At 40.5% G+C, this 24,004-nt stretch overlaps 1 protein-coding gene across 1 annotated transcript in view; it reads right to left on the minus strand.

Annotated features, from left to right (window-relative positions):
• The window catches only part of cadm2a (cell adhesion molecule 2a), a 332,853-nt gene extending 309,099 nt beyond the window's left edge, over window positions 1-23,754 (minus strand). The window contains 1 exon segment of the mRNA XM_056735977.1: window positions 23,421-23,754. Coding sequence (XP_056591955.1) covers window positions 23,421-23,736 — 316 coding nt within the window. The 5' untranslated portion in view covers window positions 23,737-23,754.
• Window positions 23,755-24,004: the final 250 nt, after the last annotated feature.

The raw sequence follows: 24,004 nt of genomic DNA on the forward strand, positions 1-24,004 counted from the left end.
AATTAATATTATTGTTTGTTTTAGATGTAATGTAATGTGTATACACGATTTAAGGTTAAAAAATGCTGTATTTTCCACATACCGTGCATGTTTGTATCTCCTCTTTGCTCCGCCTCTCTGTAACACGCAGATTTTTAACAAAGTTCATCGCTCTAAAAAGCGAGGTGTCCTATGATTGGCAAGCTAACCAGTGCGTAGTGATTGGTCGAAAACTGCAAGCATGTGGCGGAAATGTGACGCCTCTTACCATATTCAGAACATCAGGTTTCAAAGCAATTGTACTGACAGGTACACCACCTTAGTTGCAGATACATTTGGGCGGTCTTACAAAAATCTTACCAGGAACTGACGTAGATTTGTGGGGGTGTGGTTACACGAGGCGTTTCAGGCAGGTTTGGGTGAGCATTAGGTTTTAGATAGAATGCATCTTTGGTTCCGACACTTACATTTTTGCAATTTTACATGTCTAATACATGCATGAGCAACTTATAACACACCAAAGACAGAAAAACATGTATTTGCGCCACATGACCCCTTTAGCTGTAGTTACAATTATTAATGAGACATTACAATGCAATATAAGGAGGATTACAAGGAATAATTAATACATTAAAACTATTTTTATAAACAAAACAGTGTACTGTATATGCTTTAGGTAAAGTGTTACCGTTAATTATTGTCCTTGAATCTGATTGGACAAGAGGTGTGCTGAGAGAGGAACAGGACTGGGATTTTTTGTCATTTGCATCACTACTTCACAGTAACGTTGATACTTGGTTATTGATTTCCTCAGCAGACAAGTCAAATTAAATAATAGTTTCCAGGAAACTAACAACAAAACAGATGGTAGCTATGTTTTTTTTCTGCCTTTGTTATTAAGCCATCACAACATCTCTGCACATTATGTTTCAAATCAAAAAGCCAAAATGTCAGCCTTTATTTTAGGGAAGACGGACGGCGACATTCACCAAAAGTCAGAAATAAGGAATATAAATGACTGGCATGGTTCATGCCAGGTCGTCGCCTGCAATAAAGACAGACACGGAGAGGATCTTTTGACCTTTTATCTTAAAGTTCGAACCATTGGACCACGGGGTTGAACAAAGGGGGTTGAACCAGACGCACACACAGTCCGATGCTCACTAGAGACGGCCCTTCTATGGAGCCGTAATGACTCTCGCATGGCAGCCATTGTGTGTCTGGACAAAGGGAGTTACCAGATGCTTTTATACCGGTCATTCTCTTTGGGTATATCTCAGCCATATGCTGCTTCGTAGCAGTGACATTAACCACACCAGTGTCCTCTCCCTCCATCTACCACACACACATGCACAGAATCCACATTTCACATCTCCAGAAGAAAGAAAGTCATACAGGTTTGTAATGACAAAAGGATGAATAAATGACGACAGAATTTTTGGGTGAACTGTCCCTTAAAAAAGGTTTGAATTCCTATAGTATAGTGAATGATAGACATGGTCCGAGAAATAATTATATGGTAGGTCACAATAAAAACAGACCCCTGATGGTTGTGAACATCAGCACACGTCACTGTGATGATGCAAAAAAAAATGCACACACACCTAAATAGACTCTTGAGGAATACACAAGACGTCAGGCGCACACACACAAAGACAAGAGCTTCTCTCTCTCCCGGAGGCTTCAACATCGCAACTGAACAACTGGGCCAGAAAAAAAGGCTGCCAGAGAAATTCAGACTGAAGAACGAGGAATTTTCCCAAAACCCATCTAAGGGCCACTGGGGACAGACACAGAAAAAGTTATTTTTGACTAAGATTTGAGGTTATCTTGGGATATTCCTCGTCATTACGTTTCTCAAGGATTAGAAATGATTGTAACTTAAAATAAAATTCTCGCAAAGGTTATTAAGCGACCTCATATTTACCTCTTGGGTTTCAGTAAAATAATTTACATACGGGGAGGAGCAAAGCACAGCTGTAGGGGTAAATTTCATGAAGAGATGTCATATTTCATGTCAAAATTAAAAGAAAAAATATGACTAACAGTTGCATAAAGAAAATAAAGCCTCTGTGTGCTTAATTCATATTTTCATTACAACATCCCCTATAAATAGATTTGGACATTGTTTGAAGGTAGGGCGGTCCCAGTGCGGACATGAACTGCAAGCGGTAAGTCAAACTAAGTCATATGTCTGTGTTTTGTTGGCAATCGGCGCATACGTGCATAATCTAAAAAACACAAAGGGATTAATGCAATGATGTATTGTGTTCGTGCTGTAGTTCCATCCCTCGTCTTTTTCCAGAAATAATCGTACAGCTGTATCTCTCTTTAAAAATTTGATCAAACTAGATACTCTTAGAAGCTACGACATATGAAGTGCTACTGTATAAGTATTTAAGATTATTATGAGACTGGCAGAAACTGCATGTGTGACCCGATCTCTAATATTATAACAAACTTTGTATTACTGCCACTTCTGGTGTATATTGCCGTACGTAGATGAATCGCTTGTTTTTCTCAACTGTAAATCACTTTGGATTAGAATGTCTGCAAAATAAAAAAAAATTCTTGTATATTGTAAAAATTCGAATTGAGGTAATGGACGAAAGGAGAGATGACTTCACAACGTAAACCGACTTAATGATCCTACGTTTACAAATTAAGGCTAAAATTAAAGATTGATTTTATATCTAATTTATACGGTCACAACACACCTTTACCTTCATGCGAACCACTATGTCGGGTCACTTGTGAGTTCATGTGCTTGGTGCACATCACTAAACTCAAGCACAATCACAGATGGCGGTAGGAATAAACCCGAGCAACACCCGTCCACATCCCTCTCTCTTAAAGCTCAGCCATGCATATATAAACCAAAGCTGTTCTGCGCTGCCTTCATAGGCGACACATACTATGGAGAAGCTTCCGGAGAACTTCGTAATGGTCTCCAGCGTGTGCGATCGCAGTGATTTTACTGCCAAGCGTGGCAGATGGGTGACTGTAATGAATGAGCTGTGTGCATGCGTGTGTGTTGGAAGCGTGTATGTGTTTGTATTTGTGCAACAGAAAACCGGCTGTGAAATACATGAAATAATTTTTTTCATTCTTCGTTTGTCAGTTCTTTTAGTCTTTCCCTGGTTTAATTGCTTTTTCGTCTATGTGGTTTTCAACCTTGGGTACGTTTTATACGATCCACTCCAGACAGGCGACAGACACACTTCAATTTTATTAGTGAATCTCACAGAATGGGTGTAATTATACTGGGCTCCGTAACGTCCTCGCGACTTTGTTTTTTAACGTCGGTTTTCACAGACGGCTTATCAAACCCAACATATTGCGCTCAATGAATTAAAACAGTCCATAAACTCGTAATGAAATAACTTTGTCCTTATTTTTCTAAACCAGACAAACCCGTAGCAACTAATAGGACTATAAAAGACATGTGCAGGAAAACAAGGCAATAAAAAAAAGAATCAGACCGTAGCGCCAACTAAGAAAATACAAAAAAGCCCTTTTGAGATTGAGTTGGCAACACACAAAAAACAACATCTAATTTAAAAACGAATCTACTTTAAGAGCGTAATTTCGGATCCAAAAGAAGGTATTGGTTTTTAAGAGTGTTGCGAGAAAATGGAGAGGAAGTGCCTATCCAGAAAACACGAACTGTCAAACCACTAGATTGTAAAAAGGATTCTGTCTTTATCAGAGCTTTCAGTCAGAGCTGATAGAGTCAGTGGATTGATTCTGAAGAGCGGGGAATTAATTGAAGAAGGACCGAGGTGCTGTCACAGTCTGGTCTGCTTGGAGAGTGGAAGCTAAAGGTCACAGGGGAAATGGTATTAGCTCTTCACCTTGAGATTATAGAGCGATCTACCCTCTGATAAAGCCATGGACGGGGAGACAGTGAGAGAGGTGGAGAAAGACGTATTAGTTCATTGCAAAAAGAGTTCTACATAAGCTTTGCATATTACGCCAAATATTAAGAGAACTGTTATGACAGGTCTTTTGAGGTTGAGGCCAATGAAAGAATCATGCCCTTCATGACAGCGTGGATAAAAGATGAACGCCTGAATAAATAAGTCAAGGGAAAGCTAATACTTTCTTTTAAAATAGGAATGAGTCAAGGAATGCTCGGCTTAGACATAATGCAGGAGCAAAAAGACGGCCAAAGCTATTAAGCGCTGACCCGGCTCATCTTCACTTTGAATTTCCACAAAGAAAACTGACCTTTTCCATCAACCGGTTTTGTTTATTTACCCCGCCAAAGTTTTCGCAAGAATCTCACGCTCCCTCTTGACAGACCCCATTCGAAAGCGCTGGAGTCAGCAGCCGCGATGACAAAAGTTTCGAAAAAAAGACTGTCCTTGGGTTTTAACAGTATGAAAGACAAAGAATTTAAGAATTTAGAAGAAAAAAAATGATCAGACAGGAGTACCAAAGCTCATCTTGTGGGCTCAGATTCATCAAAAAAGACGTTCTTTTCATTTGAACGACTGAAAGGAAAAAAGCCAGCCATTAAATTGTAAAATGAGGGTAATTTCTAAGCCAATCACACATCCCAATTAAGCCTGTGAGCTTTAAACCAAACAGCCAAGATCGAGCTTCAGAGAGTGTGTGGATCAAATGTTGTCTAAGCCCCCGACTCCCTGTTCAAAAGCTATTGTAATATTAAAAGAAAAGACATGGTCTCATTAATATGCAGGGGTGGAAAGATATGAGCACAGCCCTGCAAACAGACCGACAGTTCTAAATTAGGCAGAAACCCAAGGATTTTCACTTGAAAAAGCTATTTTTTTATTTCTGTTTTCTCATTTTACAATTGCGTTGAAGGTGTGGCTATGAACCAGTTAGCCCAAGCTTGCTGAATTTGGGTGCTGTTCCTCTCCCTTCTGACATTTTATTTAACGTTCCCCGCCCCTACCTCCACTGCGCTGAAGTGCTTGTGTGCCCATTTGTGCCAGTCGGACTAAACAGACAATGTTTCTGCCAATCAAGCTGGGCATCCCTCAGGGCTACAAGTGAGCCTGGCATGAGCCACGCTGCCACTGCGTGTGTGTGAATGCGATCCCTAAAGAGGCTTTGTGCATAAATCATCACGACACCCTGAATATGGAACAGCGTGTTTTGGGGTAACAAGAACAGCATAAAAAAAATCTATTAATGGTTCTATGAAATGTATTACTAACCACGGAGAGAGAAAAGAGAGAGAGAGCTGAAGAGCGAGTGAACAGAGAGCTGTCTGGCAGTGCGGTCACGTATAGGTTGGCTGAGCGTCGGGCATCGGAGGGGCCGAGCGAGACAGAGCGGGGCTAGCTCTGTGGCGTGCTCGGTTTAATTTAGCCGGACGTGACTCACATGAGGGCGATGGGCGCGGGGAGGTGATTAAATCTAACCTGCTTCATGCCTCGGCTGCAAATATGGCAATGAGGATCACAGCGACCAGGCAAGGTGCTCATTTGGTCCAGATTAGGGCTAACCTCCTCGCCCCGGGGAAGAGATGACACAGTCACACCCAGATCATCTGCTTCTCTTTTCCCTCTTATTAGGTTAATAGGGTTCCAGCCGGGACAGAGAGGGAAGGACAGGTAGGAAAACGTAGATAGAGTGCATGGATTGAGATTTACAGAAGTATGCAAGGAGAGTGTCAATTATACAGAGTTATGAGCTGAAGAGAACACATAAAGAAGATCATTCGAGTATGAAGTGAGCTGCAAAGATTTTGGACCAAAATCTAAAAAGAAGCATTGTGCCCAGTGGTGTAGTTTAGTTTTTGTGATCAGTATAGTCTGATTTTTCCCTCCAGCCTCATACTCAACGGTCCTAGATCGACAACCCGTGAGCACCAGCACACGTCTATATGTAATCAAGAGCATTCTAAAAGATTTATTGCAAGCAAGACTTCAACAGACAATGACAGCTGGGGGACTTGATGGTTTAGTTCATCACTTTCTAACTCAGCCAGTTAACAGTTACCTTAAGCCTTAGATGGTATATGTATACAATCCCTAAAGCAAAGGTTTTATCAGCTGGCAATTTTCAATCCAAATTCGTTATACATGTGAAAACACAGCTTTAAAGTAATTTATTTGTGATGTCCTGTTTCCACATAAACCCACTCAGCTTTAAAATGGAAACCATTACATGAATTCTAGTTGTTTCCATTAAAATTCCATTTTGAACCACACATTTTTCTATAAGATTTAAAAAAAATGTCTTTGGTATTAATGGGTGTTCTATCGATTCCCATCTGCATCTATTGTGTTTTAGACAGGGTTCTTTTATTTTTTCAGCAGGGCAGCCGACATAATGTAAAGAATATCCTGTGAAAGTATAATATTTAGATTTCAATATAGTTTTGATTGATTATGTCAATCGTATTGAATTAAATGAGTTAAATCAAACTCTGATGTTCCTCACTAATATCTCTATTTTTAGCCTAGTTTTTACACACTGGGTACACATATGAGTGCAAGTTGCGCCTATTATTGACTTTGATAGTTAACTATAATAATTAACAAAGAACATTTGTGCAGTTTTATCAAGCACCCGTTGCACTTATAGATTGTTGGCATGTTTCTATACAGCCTGACTTTCACAAGGCTGGCCAGGAATCTCTTATCATCTAAAACAATAATGAACATTGTAATATAAGTGTTCTCTCCCTTACTCCCTCATTTATTGATTCACCACACACATTTTGTGTGTGAAGTTGGCCAGTTAGATATAATTTAATATGCCAACAATCCCCTGACAGTTATGTTAATAATTAGTACTGTTAATAAAAAAGTACGGAGTGGTTTTAAAAGTGGGGGTTAGTTATCGGCAGAAGGCCTGATAGGCCGGCGAACAGAGTATGGGATTGCGACCCCGGGACACTAAAGCGACGGAGGGGGACCCCGCGTACAGCGTAGCATGAGCCTCATCAGGCTCATTTTCTGTAACACCTGCTGCAGCATCACAGGAAATGACTGAAGCCTCAGGGGCTTACAGAAACACAGAAATAGTGTAGTTTAAATGCTTGCCTTTCATGATCTATTTTAATTTATAATATTGCAGCTGCAGTTTATGTAATGGCCACCAGTATCGCTAATACCAAGCATTTCTCAGTCCTACATATCGGCTCTGTGGGATGAAAACTATGCCTATTTTTTTATGAAACACTGTGTTGTCAAAGTTGACAAGCTATTTTTAATTATTTTCATAAACACACAGCAAACACAAAGAGTGACCAGTAATCATTTATGAAAAGAAATGAAAATCATTACGTAAGGAAGATACAAGGTTTCCGCCTCACAGTGATGACATAGCTCCTGTAATACAACATGATATAGATCAAAATAAAAGTATGTGTATAGTCCTGATTCTGAAATCAAATGATATTCAGCCATGACAGAATTTCGGTCAAAGTAGAGCGTTCCAGTTCAGTCAGATGAGGTTGTACTTCAGTTCGGATTCTGTCACAGAAGACAGTTCCCTATGAAGACGTTACACAGTTCGCTAGGGTTCAGAAATCTTCCAGGAACATTTGAGCATGTGACTCATACATCAGGGATGGGAGGCTCTTCCGATCAGCTGGCAGAAATGTGAAAAGGCTATATAATTCAATTACTCTTGTTATCAACATGAATCTGCTCTTAACTGCAGAACCGGCAGGAAGGGATGTGGATTTACCCATCATCATACCAGACACTCCTTTTATTCCCGCATCTCTCATCGATTCCACCTGATTCGCAGAGGGAAATCATCTCTGGGGCGTCTCTAAGTGGATCTGACTTTCTCAGATAGATGCATAAGAAATTCAGAGGAGGTGAAAATCTAAGAAAATGTGTTAAATGGAACTTAAAGAAGCATTGAGAAGTAAATGAACAGAAATCTTTGACTTGAGGATACAGTGTAAAAGCTAGGGATGGGTATCGTTAAGGTTTTAACGGTATTACTACTTTTATCGGTACCACTTATCGATCCGGTACTTTAACGGTACTCTTATCAGTACTTTTTGTTGTTTTTTTATGAAAGAATAAACTAAAGTTGGAGTTGTTTTCACTATTTAAAAGATTCTTTACTGACCTTACGTATCTTAATGCATGTAAAAGATGACTGATGCCCGCCTATTATTCATAGAGAATTAAAATAAAATGCATGGGGGCCTAAGTTTGTTTGTGTTCTTTGTTGTTGTTGTTTAATAATACAGAAATGGTATTCCAATTATGTGTTGCGGCGGGAGATCTTCTCTTTTGTGATGATGTGTGTAGTGTAGCACATGCACATGCATCAGCAACAGGCCCTGTCAGGTTCATGCCTTAGACACATTATACATTCAAATCCTTGCTATCAGATGCCCAGATGTCATTTCAAATCATGGTCTTGTTCTGGCTGTGCAGTGTAACATGTTTGGGCTTAAAAGTTATACAGGTTTGGAACCTGTTGCAATGTACACACACACAAAAAGTTTATGTATTTCATCACTACAAATAAATTTTTAGGTAAGCTCTGCTTTGTAATTTCTTAAGCATAATTTACTATTATTCATCCATTTTAAATGCAGTACAGTGAAAGCATTTTCTATGTTTAAGATTTATTTAGGCTACTGCAAAAAAAAAACTCTAAAGATTTATATGTAGGCTCTTCTTTAATGTGATGTGTGTTTATAAAATTATTACACAGTAATTTAAAGAAATCTTATGCAATGTTTATGTCGGCGCTAGGCTACGTACCTCAGGACGTGGATGATGAACTAGTAGCTAGGTTGTCGAAATCTTTGCATTTATCTGTCTGCCCATTAATCACTTTTGAAAGATGTTTTGTCAGATTGCTTGTGTTTCCGCTCTTTCAAGCAAAAATCTTGTTTCACTTGTTGCAACGAGCATTGTCTGCATTCCCTTAAATGAAATGTAACCATAATTTAGACCGTTTGATTCTCTCCGCCATCGTCACTCTATTAAGCGCGAACTTTCGTATTGTGTGCGCGCGAGCTCTGTGTAGTGTGGGACTGACGGACATTTTGCGTGTTAGATTGTGATTAACGAAAATGCAAGTAAATGTCTTTAATATTACCGCATATTAGAAATGGTTGGTCAGTTAAAATATGCTAGGTACGTTTATTTAGCAACAAGAAATAGGAAATGTTTTTCTTAAATTATCCAGTACCGACAGCAGAACCGTTAACGTCAGAGCTTATCGATACTTCGGTCTTTCATAATTCAGCACCGGGACCGATAAAGTACCGAGTTGTGGTACCCATCCCTAGTAAAAGCTACACTGTAAACACAGAAAGGAAGTCACATTTCTGGGCTGAGCAAGATGTCTTCATTTGTGCCTTAAAGGAATATAGCAAAAAAACATTAAAATGAAGACCTTAGTCAGCTAGGACACAAATGTGAACCCAAGGGGACTAGCTTCATGCATCCTCTAAAAATGTCAAAACAAAACAAAACATAAAAGCTATGAAACGGATGACAAAAATAGTTTTATGTAAACATATATGTGCATGTGGCATCTCTGTGATATTCCATCCAACATCTTGCTCACTCATATTTCAGCAATATAATTCTAATATCAATGGGTAAAAATGAAACCCATATCAGTATTTAAATCCAATCTGTATTCTCTTTCTCCGTGGATGACCTTGGCCTGTCTTTACATTCAGCTGGGACTCTCAGAGGTGACGCTACTGCTATTAATGAGCATGCAAAAAGAGATCTAATGAGCTGCTTAAATGAGCTTTGGTTCCCGCTTAAAAGAACCTCCGCTCTTAACTTCTGAAGATTGCACAGGGCACTTAAAATTCAAGTGACAAAAGATTTGATGTGGAAAATTCAAAACACGCTCAAAATATTTGACGGCGGAATGTTTCTATTACACAACAAATCTGCGAGATGCATCTCCCCATCAGCAATACAGACAAAAATGTGAGTTTCTCAACATGCACTATGCAAATGCTTATTTCTGGTTCTGCGAATCAATACCCACATCGTAAATCTTGACACGTGCATGCTCTCATACTCAAATCTAAGGGTGTTATTCAAGTATAAGTCATAACTGATATAGATAAAAGCTGCATGTGATATAAGCCCCAGTGTAATGAACCATATGCACAAGTGAGCAACAACAATGCCCAACATTCCAGATCGTCTCCATGATGCTCTTTTTCAATGCTCTCCCTTCATCTATTTTGTTTAAGTGGAAGGCCGTTGAAAGAGAGGGTTTGGGGAAACGCTGACTGAACATGTGCCATGAGCAGACCCTCAGCTAAGACACCCCACCCACTGAGTGCCGGTCACCAGTCATAAATCCTAGAATTCAACAGATTAGGGTGAGGTTGTGGTTATTAATTAAGCCCTGTTCGGATGACCGCTTACGTAAACCCAAAGAGCCAGGCAGATGATAGCGAACAGCCGTAAATAGGACCAGGGTTCGAGGAGCTCATACCAAATTCATGGAGAAGGATTGAGACCCTCTGCTTACTCACGCATGGACGCACCATAATACAGGCCAGCACGCTCGCTCTCCGTTGGCCTGGAAACAACCTCACGTTCATCGGGATTTCTGGAGGGAATTCATGAATGGTTGAGAAGACTCCAGCAATGCAAGACTTCAAAGCTCTGGAAGTGAGCTTTCAAATTTATACACTGAAAAAATGTACAACTTGAATGAAGATGTAAATCTGTATCTGACTTTTAAATGAGCATGAATACTACATTTTAAGTCAATTTACTAAGAAACTTCTTTAGACGACACAACTAAACTGGGCTACAATGACAATTAATGTCCTGTGTTGAAAAGAGGAGCTTTAAGTAGTCAACCCAAAGAAAATGAAATGACATCTTAAAAAAAGGAAGAAATTGAAAAAGAGACAAAATTATGAATCTTTTATTTTAAAGCTTAATCAGTTTTATTTCCAATGCATAATATTTAAAAAACAATGACGCCAAAGAAACAAAAAGACTTTTCCAATGTGCCATTTCTTCTTCTTTGTATACCAAATTATAACACTAGAAAACATACTAAAAACATATATCACTACTCAAAATTAACAAAATCGTATACACAAGCTATTGCGAAATGAGAGTTTACTACGCCTACAGAGCATTACGCTTACGAATAAACACACAAAAACAACAACTTCTGAAGGGTACAATATTTCACCACACATGAGCATTCAATTTTTTTTGCTGCTTCCCTATAAACATGATAAATTACACACGTGATCTACCATTTCAGAAATTACGTGATAGCTCCAAGACAAAAAAACCTGAGAAACAGAGATAAAGATTTAGAACGAGAGGTTGAAATATCAAGACATCTAATTAGGAATTCAATAAATTCAAAGATGTATAAACCCTCCTTACTTTTCCCCTCTTGCAGGTTCATTTTACATTTTCAATTATTTAAGGATGCAAAGGCGCTCTTTATTCAACGGAGAGCAATTTAAACCCTTGAATCTATGGGAAATTCTCAAATTGATAGCGAAGGTGAATAAGACACATTTATCTTAATGGGAATACATAAAACATTAAAGGCAGCCAATGATTTATGGGGAAGGCAAAACCCATTTCCCTTTCCATGCTCTTAAATGAAGCAGCACATGTTTATTTGAAGAATTGAGAAGACCCTAACAGCACGTTTTAAGCTTGTAGGTCTTCTAAAGGGAGACCTGCGAGCGTTGGTAAAATCCATTAGCGTTGCGACAGAGCCCTAGAATGCTCTAGAGACGGAAGAGGAAGTTGTTTATTATTTAATGAATGACTCGCTGATTGATAACTGCCCATCAGTGGTGTCCTCTGAAACGACATCTCAGCTGAGAGCTAAATCAACAGTTATATGAACATTTCCAATTGGATCACCCACAAGAAACACACAGTGGTTTTCAACATCTGACTCAGAAAATGTTGCATCTTTTCAAGGAATAGTTCACCCAAAAATAAAGATTCTTTCATTATTTACTAACTCCCATATCATTCCAAGCAGATATATTTTTTTTTCTGCAGAAAACAAATGATGCTATTTTGAAGAATTTTGATCAACAAAGGACCCCATTTTAACATTGTATGGACATAAAATCACAAAGACATTTCTCAAAATATCTTATTTTCTGTTCCACAGGAGAAAGAATCATATACAGGTGTTGAACAACATAAGGAAGGATTTTTTTATTTTCAGTGAACTATTCCTATGACGCATCTTATGGATTCCATTTCCGTCTGTCTAGCCCTCTGTTCCTGGGTGTGTCTGCTAAATGTAGCCTTGTCATGTGGTATCCGGAGACGGGAAAGCAGCACATTAAATATAACTTTGGTTAACTCTAACGTTAACATGAATTGGTTCTTCATCATCGAATGCAACACTGTCAGAATAATTTACAAATAATTAACATTCACAGCTCTACTCGTATCTTTGAGTTCATTTTTTAAACATTTAGGTTCATTTGGGCCTTACTTTTAGCATCCAGTAAGCAGAACTATTGGACCATTTACAGGAATAGTCAACCCAAAAATTTAAGGTTCTGTCATCATTTACTCACCCTCTTGTCATTTCTTCTGCAAAACACAAAAGAAGATATTTTGAAGAAAGTCGGTAACAGAATAGCACTGGCACCCACTTACTTCTAATGTATGGACACAAACCCGATGCAAGTGAATGGGTGCCAGTTAGCAACATTCTTCAAAATATCTTCTTATGTGTTCTGCGTTGGAATGAAATTCATACAGGTTTAAAATGACAATGGGTGAGTAAATAATGACAGAATTTTCATTTTTGGGTGAAATAAACCCTTTGACACCTTCCCATAGTCTCTAACTAAATGTCATACAGCCTGCTGTAGTTGCATGTTTGCAAAGTAAAGATAAGAATCTGATAAATGCGCTCCTTGTCCCTCTCAATTCTATTAATCTCAGGAAGATCAGGCTTGTGCTCAGCATCCCGGTATTGCCATGCTAAATGCTGGACCCTGGTAATGAGGTTGCTGTGATATGAGGACATGTGATTTCTTATCGAGCCACTAATGGAAAGGAAGCTAGTCGGTCTGCAGAGGTGGATACAGATCCAGACATAATTTGACCCTTTCAATCTGTCTGGCTAAATAACCACAGAACAGCAAACCATTTCTTTCTCTCCATCTCTGCTCATCCCTCTGTATGTTTTTCTCTCGCTGTAAGCATCTCAGAACCTTAGTCACTGATCTATGCATGTAAAGCTGTGGTGAGTTACAAAAAAATCTGAAATTTACAATGAGGAACGATTTTTTATATGCCATCGTTTGATTACAGAGGAGGGCCTGAAGACTCGTAAATCTGCACTGGATTAATTGAGGTTCCTGTTAATAAACGCTGAGCGAGAATTTGCTCCTGTTCTTGGGAGGCCTCAGCTAACATCATTTTCTCTTTCTCCATTTTTATTAATTCAGCTATCACTTTCTTTCATATTTCTGGATTACATACATCTAGCGCTTGATGTGGTTTTAATTAAAAGGTTGGATTTTTGAAACTACGGGAGCAGGAAATATACCTGTCATATCATCTGCAACAAAAGCTTAGAAAAGAGCTCCAAACCTAATAAAAAGTCTGCTTCTGTTTTGCATTATTCAAAGCTGTGCCGCCTTTGTAATCAACCATGCTTAATGAACCAACTGAATATATTATGAATCACATGACAGCATTGATTTAAAAACATACTTTCAAATCCTAAATCGCCAAAACAAGCCATGATTCAATAATTAGATCAAGATTTCGAATAATTCAGAAAAATATCACAATTATTTTAAGTACACAGTCATGCCGGAGATTCATATAATGCCAGCGGGCCGTCGAATGAGATGTCTCGAATTTACGCTTTAATACTCGCGAACACAAATCACACAGATACCACAGCCACACGCCGCCCCCTCCGAATTCATCACAATGCGGCCTGGGGTCTGAAAACTCACAGCGCTGCCCACACGAAGACGACAACTTTCATTTGTGGGGAGGCTCCACATCAGAGTGATCCCCGGGGCCATCGCTGAAGACTCACTCCACTGCTGTGATGAGACGGAAACAAACAAAACAAGTGTTCCATCTCTCACAACACCTTTTTTCTACCACTGTGCGGACAGAGGGGCGAACACTGGTAAAGCGCGGCTGCGATCCAGATGAGCGTTCTGCATTAGATAAAAGGACATGAGAGGGAGACGAGTTTCATTTGTTTTAAACCGCTACGGAGCCGGGCCTGTCTCTCAGATCCGTGCGGAGCGGGGAGGAAGACAATGCGTGAGAATTGAAACCAACATTATCAGCTTGGTACAAAAGCCTGCAGTTGTCCCCCTCTCTCTCTCTCTCTCTCCCTCGCTCATCCTCTACAGTCTAATTTCATTTTAAAAATGCAAACCACTGTCTAATTTTTGCATGCGTTTATGCAACGGTACTTTCTGCTAGTATAAGGAGTGGGAAAATTTTCAAAATGATGCAATAATTTACCTTATGGCGCTGTATGCCAAGACTTACTGTGAGAAATCAAAAAGAAAGAAAGAAAAGAAAATGTCACGCAGATTTCAAACAACATTTCATGAGGCTTGAGGTAACATGACGACAGAACTAAAAATATATATTAAAAACAAAGCTGCTTTATTGCAACAAATTAGTGATTCCTTATGGATCTAGAGTATAAAAACCTAATCGCTTGGTTTACCAAACCCAGACTTTTAATCCAAAAACCACACCAGCCAGACTAAATACCATCCTAACATGCAAATGTGCGATTTCCGACATCTATCAGGCATAAATCCCAATGCTCTGCTTTAAATGCATTAATTATGTTAGGGATTAACATAAAGCGCACCCATACACCCCATTCTCGGTCCGACGGGCCTCTCATATCTCCGAGACGGCAAAAAGCGAACTAAAACTCTTGATTGCTGACTTGTCTGGCATTTGCGTTCAAAGCATTTGCAAAAGTGGCGCCGTTACACCGAGTCGGTGCGGGAGAGCCGGCCCGGGCTGTGGAGCCGTAATGAAGCGAGCTGCCATCTTAGATCAGCCATCTCCAATCCTCCCAGGATCCATCAGCTTGTCTTATCTTCACTCATTAGAGGGAGGAGGTATTAAAGAATGGTGGATGAGCTAAGAACTCTTGTGCCCTCTAAAAACAGGCAATTACAGAGATGCCCCAGCATCCCACAGAGGGACAAATCCTCACTTAAACTTACCCTCACAAGACCTTTATTCTGTGCGAGGAAATTATCCTATTTATAATATCTGAGGTTTTCTAGTTTGCTCGTTTTCTAGTTTGCTCGAAATCTTTACGATTCTACCACTTTTTTTGCTGGGGGGTGGTGGAAAGACCCAAAAATATGTGCACACACGTTACGCACTCAATCCTTGAACCGGGCGCACGAGAGCAGACTAACAGATGGTCAAAGGTCACCGTAGACCCCAGGATTAGTTGAGCTTAAAGTGTACTTGTGTGTGCAGACGGGGACAGTAGAGTTCAGTCTGGTTTTTTGTGTAAAAGTCTGGCCAAATGGCTCTTTTTTTAGTCGCACATGACAAAGGCTTTAAGTGGGATCATCTCTCTTGCACTGAGTTTATAGTTATGGTTAGGTTAACACCTAAAGTCACATTTTTTACACATACTTGCGATTGGGTGTGTAACCACAGCGCCAGTTCAGACAAGCCCAACGATGCAACCGAACCCAAACAATGTCAAATAGTAATTTGTAAACGGGTCCTGATCTGCAAACATAACAATGTGCCTGCCGGGAACTGTTCTATAGGTGTTTTATTTACCCTGCCAAGCATAACCGAGAGAATGTCTTTAAAACCAATGATCTGATGATGACAACGTAACACATAACACTCTGGTTGTAGAAACAAAGAAACAACGCTGAGGAAATCTCAATCTCAGGTTCCAATAGTCTGTTTTATTTCTATGAACACTATTCATGTTTACTTGCTGTGCAATTAAATTATTGCAAACATGATAAATCAAACTGTTTGTGGAATATAATTTGTGGCGTTAAAATATTTGCTGTCATTTTGCAGGCTGTTAACATCTATGCATTTGGCAGATCCTTTTATCCAAAACGACTTACAAAGTATACATTTTATTCTGTCCGTGTGTTTTGATCCAATGCCCACCAATTGAGCTTCAGGGAACTCTACGGGAACAGTTCTGACAGGCAATAAAAATCTGGCCGATTTTATTTTGAGTGACTGATTTAGATTTAGAAAAGTGAAAGTTAAAAATAAAACTGGAAGCGGGATTCATTGAAACACAGAAGACTAGTGCTGTCCTTCTACGTTAAATGTGGTTAAGCAAGCACCCCACCTTAAACCTCAAATCAAAATCCGACAGGAAAAACAAAGAGGGAATCAAAACTAGGCTGTGACAGAACCAAAGAGGCGTTCAAAGACGTGATGAATGCATCTCCTCGGGGGAACCTACAGATGTTCAAGGTCCTGTAACATCATGGGAATGCAGGTGAGTAAACGTAAGTGATTAGATATTTCAAAGGTAATATATTGGCCATTTTTAAAATACACTATATAGCGATGACTTTTCAATTCACTGGAGAAAAGTCTGAAAGAGCACAAACATACAGCACGTTGAAGTGTACTTTCTGTTTCTCTGTTATCTGAGTTGTATCAGTAACTCTGTAGAAGTGAAACATCGTAGCCCCCCTCCTACACATGCCAAGACACAAAAGCTGCATGTCTGATGCACTACAGAGAATCGCTGACCTTCTCCGAGCAGGCAGACAGGGCCAGCTGATATGAAAATAGCACCATTCTGCATCAACTGATGCTGCATTGCTGTATCTGCTGAAGAAATATGATTATTTCCAAACCCCTAAACCCAAGAATTGAACTTCTAAGCATCAACCCCACAACGAAAAACAAAAACCTAAAAGCATTGTATGAAATAGCATTGTGGCAGTAAAAGTATGAAAAAAAAAGATATTTTGAAAAATGTTGGCAACAGAACAGCATAGTTAACTGACAACAACATTCTTTAAAATATCTTAAAATATCTCAATCATTCAGGTGTTTGAAATGACAAGAGGGTGAGTAAATAATGACAGATTTTCATTTTGCAATTTTAATAAATTGTTAAATGCATCCTTTATTTTTTTATTTCCTGGAATACTCGGCATAGCATTCCTGTGATGCCAAGCATAGCACCTGCAATAAAATGGCTGCAACCTGTTTGTTGTACAGGTCAATTACACAGACGTATTCAACTCAAGGAGTCTGACATAACACAACTAGTTACACCAACCACGTTACGCCCAACTTACGGTCAATTAAACGCAATAGTGACAATCTGGAAGACAGACGTGTTTACAGTCCCTGCTGCAAATCAACAAACGTAGTCATATGTAAATACGAGGGAGCGCTGAGATTCTTTGGCTGCTGAAGGGCTGATGGTCTGTTACCGACTGTGAAAAAAAGGAGGGCTGTGCGTGTTCCAGTGTGTGCGCACATGATCTGGCAGGTGCATATTGTCCTGAGCTACTGATTAATTGATTGTTTACTGTATTTGCAGGTGTTAAATTCTATCTCGCCAAAGACAGATGGTCCTGCACATCCCTAACAGCAGACAACATGGGACCGGAGGGAGGTGGGGAGCGGGGGGAGGTGGGGAGCGGGGAGAGAGAAAGAGAAGATATACAATACACTATAGAGATTAGAATATGCATACTACTGACCACTGGAGACGAAGAATACGTCACATGATTTTAACCAAACAGCTCCCAAATATAGTGATGCCAGGAAGGGAAGAAGACGAAAGATGTTAGAAACATCCACAAAGGCTCTGTGACGGCCTACTGCAGGCATTATCCAGAACTTCACAGCAAACCAGTGTGTGAGGATTTGGTTGAATACACATTTGTTTGAAACATTCTGTCAATTACTGATCTCTACAATCCTGCTTTGAAATGCATTTCCTCTCTCACTAATCCAGTGTTTGTTACCAAGCATCCTTGTAATTGTGAAAACCTACAAATGCAGCAGGTAATTTGTGAGTGTTTGGTTTTACTGACCCTTATGCGCCTATAGCTCACAGTGTGCAGATATTCAATTTTACAGAACAAATTCTTTTTTCTGCTTTTGTCAATAAAAGTGATTGATTACCCAATCACTGAGCAAGCCCAGAGCAGATGTCGTCCTTTGTGAAAGATCACGTTAGACTGTGGCAAAATCTGAGATTATTTGCAAAAGGGGGTGGCAAATTTCCTATCAAATCCATTCAAAATAAAAAATAGAAGACACAATGACAACAGGGAATCAGCCTTCTGTTTTCTTTCAGGTCCAATGTACTTTGTTTTGGCTTCTAGTTGATTTTCTTTGTTTGCTTGTATCTTACGTGCATCTGATTTCTAGTATCTTTTCATGAAGTCCTTTTCAAGGCTTTTTTGCCTTTATTTGACAGACGTTGAATTTTGGAGAGGACAGGAAGCGAAGTGGTTGAGAGAGAGGGATTGGGGTCGAGGGAAGGACCACGAGCCGGGTTTCAAAATCGGGTCGCCCCGGGACGCACCAGCGCCAGAGCATATGTCAGACAACGAACAACTCGACCATCGGCTCCGACCTCATATCGATTTTACTTGTACAAATGATTCAGCATCATGTTTGTCTGATGTATATCTGTTCTTGTTTTATGCTGTACCGTTGTTATCTCTTAATCTTCTGGTAATTTCACAAAGAATCTCCTCCTGTGTGACTCTGCGTAAGATCCAATGAGATTACCAGACATACTGTGAGTTTAAGGAAATCTTTTAAATTAGCCAACACAAAGGCTAATCGGATAGAAAAGCCATTATAAAGGCTGTCAATCATTTACTAATAAACTTCATATGAGAAATCATTAAGACAAAGGTCAGCTAAGTGGATTTATATAATTGCCATACATACAGGAAGATTATCATTTTAACGGTTATGTCATCTTCATAAGGGGGTACCAGTCTAAATTTTATTTAAAGGGATAGTTAACCAAAAAATGAAAATTCTGTCATCATTTACTCACCCTCATGTCATTTCAAACCTGTATGTCCTTCTGCAGAACACAAAAGAAAATATTTTGAAGAATCTTGGTAACCCAACAATGGATGTACCCATTCACTTTTATTGTATAGACACAAAACTAATGCAAGTCAACGGGTACTGCGGTTGTTCGGTTACCAACATTCTATAAAATATATTTGTGTTCTGCATTTTTGGGTGAACTATCAGTTTAAATAGTTACCTTATTACCACAGAACTTCATTTCCATGAAGCGTATTTGGTGAAGAACTACACTAGCAATACAAACATCATAGGTTTGATTCCCAGGGAGCATGAATACTAAAATAAAAATGTGTATCTTAGATGCACTGCAATCGAAGTTGCTATAAATAAAAGCATCTACCAAATGCATAAATGTAAATGAACAACACTAGTGCGTCAGACAAAAAGATGAGCAAAAATGTGCAAATCTGGTTTCTCAGGATTGAGAGAGAGATAAAAAAACAGACCATGCAGCTAGGAAGCGTTTATATCAAGACATCATGCCCAAGACTGGTTGTGCAATTTCATATAACAATTCAAGAGGCTGTGTTTTGAACGCTGATCCAAAAATCACTGCAAAAGGCCGATTTCTTTCCAGAGCCATTTGGGAAAAGAGGAAGCGTTATGCCAGGAACTAGCTGTACCGCCGAACAGTTGACAGTTCCCTCCACTTTTTGTTTTAACTTTTTCAAATACCTGGAAGAACAAAAGAGGGCCTTTCATCACAGGAAATCCCTCACGATTACAGCGGGGCTTCACCAGCCCGGCTCTATTGCACACTCATCTGAGTCTGGTGGAAATGCTCGAAGGCCCTGATGCTTATACGCAGACAGAAGAGAGGTTGAGACAGATTGAGAGGGAATGTGAAATAAGGTGAGATAAAGGCAAATATCTGAGTCGCTCTGTTAAGGAGCCTTTCAGCAACCCCACAAGAGGACACAAACAAAAAGGAGGAGGATATTCTCCTCTAATCCTTTTCTCCATCCTAGCTCAATCAGCCAAACAAACTCCCACATACAGTGAGAAAAAACGACGCACTTGCACTCATGAGAAATAAGAGACTGAAAAAATGGCACACGCACTTGACAGCATGGGCCATAGTAAGAGCCCGGCGTGCAGCCCAAAAAGAGCGGCTAGTGTTGTTCCCCTGCTAAATTAATGCCAAACAAATGCTTATTCTAGTCAGCAGAAATGGCACCTTATGCCCGACTCTATTTCTCACCTGTCTGAGCACATTTGCCTGTGCTGCCGCTCACCTGCAAAAATGCTTTTCACGCTCCAGGACTGACAAAGACAACAGAGCGGGAATGAAGAAAAGGACATTAAACGCTCCCCACCCTCCCTCGACACAAGTACATCCAAGCACACACGCACGCTCTCCCACTCCTAAAGGAGCGCTTTCCCACGCTACTTGGTCTGGTCTCAGAAAGGACACTTCCCAGCTTGGAGTCGCGCAACTGGGATAAGATGACTGGGAGGCAGTGGGCCAGACACTTCTCAATGCCCACTCAAACATTTCCAATTCTGCAGTGTGTTCATGAAAGGGGCATTTTTGATTGTAATTCATTTTGTCGTTATTTTCTGTTTTATAAGCCGACTGCTGAATTTGGGTACGCTTTGCATGAGAAGCCGAAGAGACGATCCGGGCAAGGTTTCAGAGCGCCGGATTGTTGAAACGCCACAGAGCCAACAGAGAGAGAAAGGAAGATTCTGCGTACACAAGAAGAGGCAATGTCCCCACAAACAGAAATGAAGCAGGACTACGCTAGTCCTCCCACTCCTTTCTGGTGACTCTGAGAACGGAGCCAAGCTTTGCTATTACTCACAGCAGACCTCCACACAACAGCCCTTCACAGACTAGTACTCCAAACGCAGGGAGGAGCTGCCACACATTTTGCATAACTGCCATGCTCCCCCAGCTGCTGGCAGCATGCGGCGTTCCCTCCGGACGGATGTGTCACACTTGTGCTTCAGACATTTAACTTCACCGAGGAACGCTGGCGTGGCTTTACGAGTAATCGATGACCAGCTTAAAAAAAAGGCAGCTGGGACTCTTCGCTGGATGCAGATGGACACTAGAGTTCGGTCCAGTTTGGGACTAAACAGAACTGTATTCGAATGGAGATGTATTTGTGCAGTTTATATACATATAAATATTTGAATATGAGGGAACGTCGATTTATTTTTAAATATTACATGGTTTAATATTTGTAAGCTACTGATATCCATAACCATCAGCCCCTTGGTTGTGGGAAAGACTCCATGTTGTCTATCAATTCATTTGAGAATATGACAACATGTTAAATTCAATAAAAACGAGACAAATGTGGTTTAAAATGAACTGTTGGAAATGTGATTCAAATGAACAAAATAAACGTTTTAAAATGAACAAAATCCAATAGGCTACTTCATCAATGCATTACTGTTAATTATTGATTATTGAAGATCAAACAAGGCCACCAGAGCCGTCTGACCTCCATCATACTACAGCAACAAGCCTGTGGGGAAACCACACTCTGTTAAGCCTATTAACACGCTCACACATGGCAAGCAAGTGCAGCCAGACACCCTCGGTGTGTCAAAGAACCGAATGCTGTCGACTGGGCGCTGAGAGACACGGCCAGGGTGATTTACGGGCGGAGAGAGAGTGAAGGCTGGGAGAAATCAATACATTGCTTCGGTCTCGCTCGCTGCCGACTCATTAGAAGTGAAGCCTTGAGGAATGTGCTTAATTATCTCTGATTATGAATGGCCCACCTCTCCGACTATCATCACACAGCACACAGCATTTCGTCAGAAGAACACCGGCTGACACGCACAGTCGCGCACATGCAAAAAAAGGCGTGTGCAAATATTCCGCGCGCGCTCATAATCTGCGCGTCAACTGGACTGTTTGAGATGTAAACATTTATGGCTGGCCTCGAGGAGTCATGTTTCATAGATATCCAAACCGGTTTGATGTCGCTTAACTATATTTGTATTCACAATGAAAGAATTATGATGTAAACACACACGTTTGTTTTACGTTAACGTCCTCACATTACCGGATTTATCATCACAGTCCCAGAATGATATCGGGCGGTGGCCGCCTCACACGAGCACATGGTTTAACTTACTCTAAAAAGACACAAATACTTGTAATTTAGTGGTCACGCGACTCGCACTTCCTACCGAGACGAGCGCTAATACTCACATCCTCGCCTACAATAAACACACCTTCCCAGTGCGCCAAAAAGCAATAAGGCACGTTCACTTGACGCATTCATCAAGTATTCCTGTCACACTACGGTCGCCCCGCGCGAAAGCTGCGCGTGACCTTGCCCTGCTGATGCTGTTTACAGTGTCGCGCGTGAATGATGAACACAAGGGGAAACTGTACGAAAAATGAATAACTCCGCAAACGCTGTCGGTTGTGTTTGCACACTTCTGACATCCGTAATTTGAACAGAACAGTTCGGGTGTTTTTATTCTCGGTGAGTAATACGGCGCAGTGGATTGGCAACTGCAAACTGACAGGTGTACTCGCTTCGCAAGTGTTTCGCTGATGGCGGAAAAAGCTGATGCTACTACGACCCCAAGATGCGGTATGCCGCAAATACCAAAATATCTCGACTGAGAATGAGAAACTCTTTAAAAGACAAAATCCGGTCTAATGTGATACATTTCAATAGTGAACACGATTAGTTTTGTACTTTGAAAAAGCGAAAGTCTGTTTTAGTCAAAGCAAAAGATGCGGGACAAACCACCACGTTTTAAGAGCGCTATTTTATGAAACCTATATTAACGTCACATACCGAAAACAACCAACCTCAAAATGTATTAAAACACTGATATATAGTTCAAATGATATACACAAGACAGCCCACTAAGATTCTGAGCAATACATGTATTTCTTAATCAAATCATTTAATACAGATGTATGCATATGGGTGGGGAGCATTGAAAGACGTGCATATTGCACAAGTTTGCGCTCAGGAAAAAACCCTATTTGGCCGTATCAATTACATCTTATTGCCTCTATAGTAGTCTACTGATCTTAACTATAACACATTTTGACTGGTAATCCATAAAAGCGGGGCTCTAGCTCAGAAGCCTGTGCAGGCTTATCCGTGATAAGATTCCATATCAGTGGGTTATGTGTTGGGCAAATGTGCACCGTACAATTCCTTTCGCGCAATGCTGACTAACGGGAAAACTGACATAGCAAGAAAGTACCCCTACATTCCCTCTAAGCCCTTATAGATATTATGTATATGTAAATCATCAGCATTCCACAACATTAATGGTTTTCTTATACAGTGCGTAACGATAAGACAGCTTCAACATCGTTCACATAAACGCTCCGTTCCGCAAAGAGCTCGCGCTTTGCACTATTGCGAAACCACTGAATAGGTTGCCTAAAGTTTGAAGCGCTCTTACCTTTAAGGACGATCCCGCAGATGCTGTACAGGGTAAACAGCATATGCTGCTTCATCATCATATTGCCTTCCTTCTGTAACAGCTGCGTGCTTCCAGTCAACACACTTTCTTCCTTCCTTTGCTTCTCCGTGTGCTGATGATGGGGCTTATCCAGGTGCAAGCTGCTGCGATCAATACTACAGACTCCTTCGATAACTTCTCCTCGCTTGAAGTCCCACTCCGTTTTCGACACGCCGTTCACTTGTCGTTCGGACTGAGCTCGAGAAGTGCGAACAGCGAAGCGCTCCAACACAGTAGAAAAGTACAGCTCGCGCATCTATCGCCTCCCGGGAGCGCGAGCGGGCAGAGTCCCGCCTCCGTAGTTTGACAGATGAGGATGGGGAACCAATGGCGTACAGCTAGACTTATTCTATGCACAAACCGGTTCACGTCTCCACAGTCAGTATGATTCAAGGATATATCATGCGAGTAGGAGCACTGTCATTACCCCGCGATGCACCGCGCAATGCAAAATGTTTATATGTATGGAGTAATGGTGATTTGGGCACTAGGATGAGGACGCGTTTAATTCAGACCCCATTACG

Source organism: Triplophysa dalaica, chromosome 22, assembly GCF_015846415.1.
Source record: "Triplophysa dalaica isolate WHDGS20190420 chromosome 22, ASM1584641v1, whole genome shotgun sequence".
In the NCBI taxonomy this organism is placed as follows: Eukaryota; Metazoa; Chordata; class Actinopteri; order Cypriniformes; family Nemacheilidae; genus Triplophysa; species Triplophysa dalaica.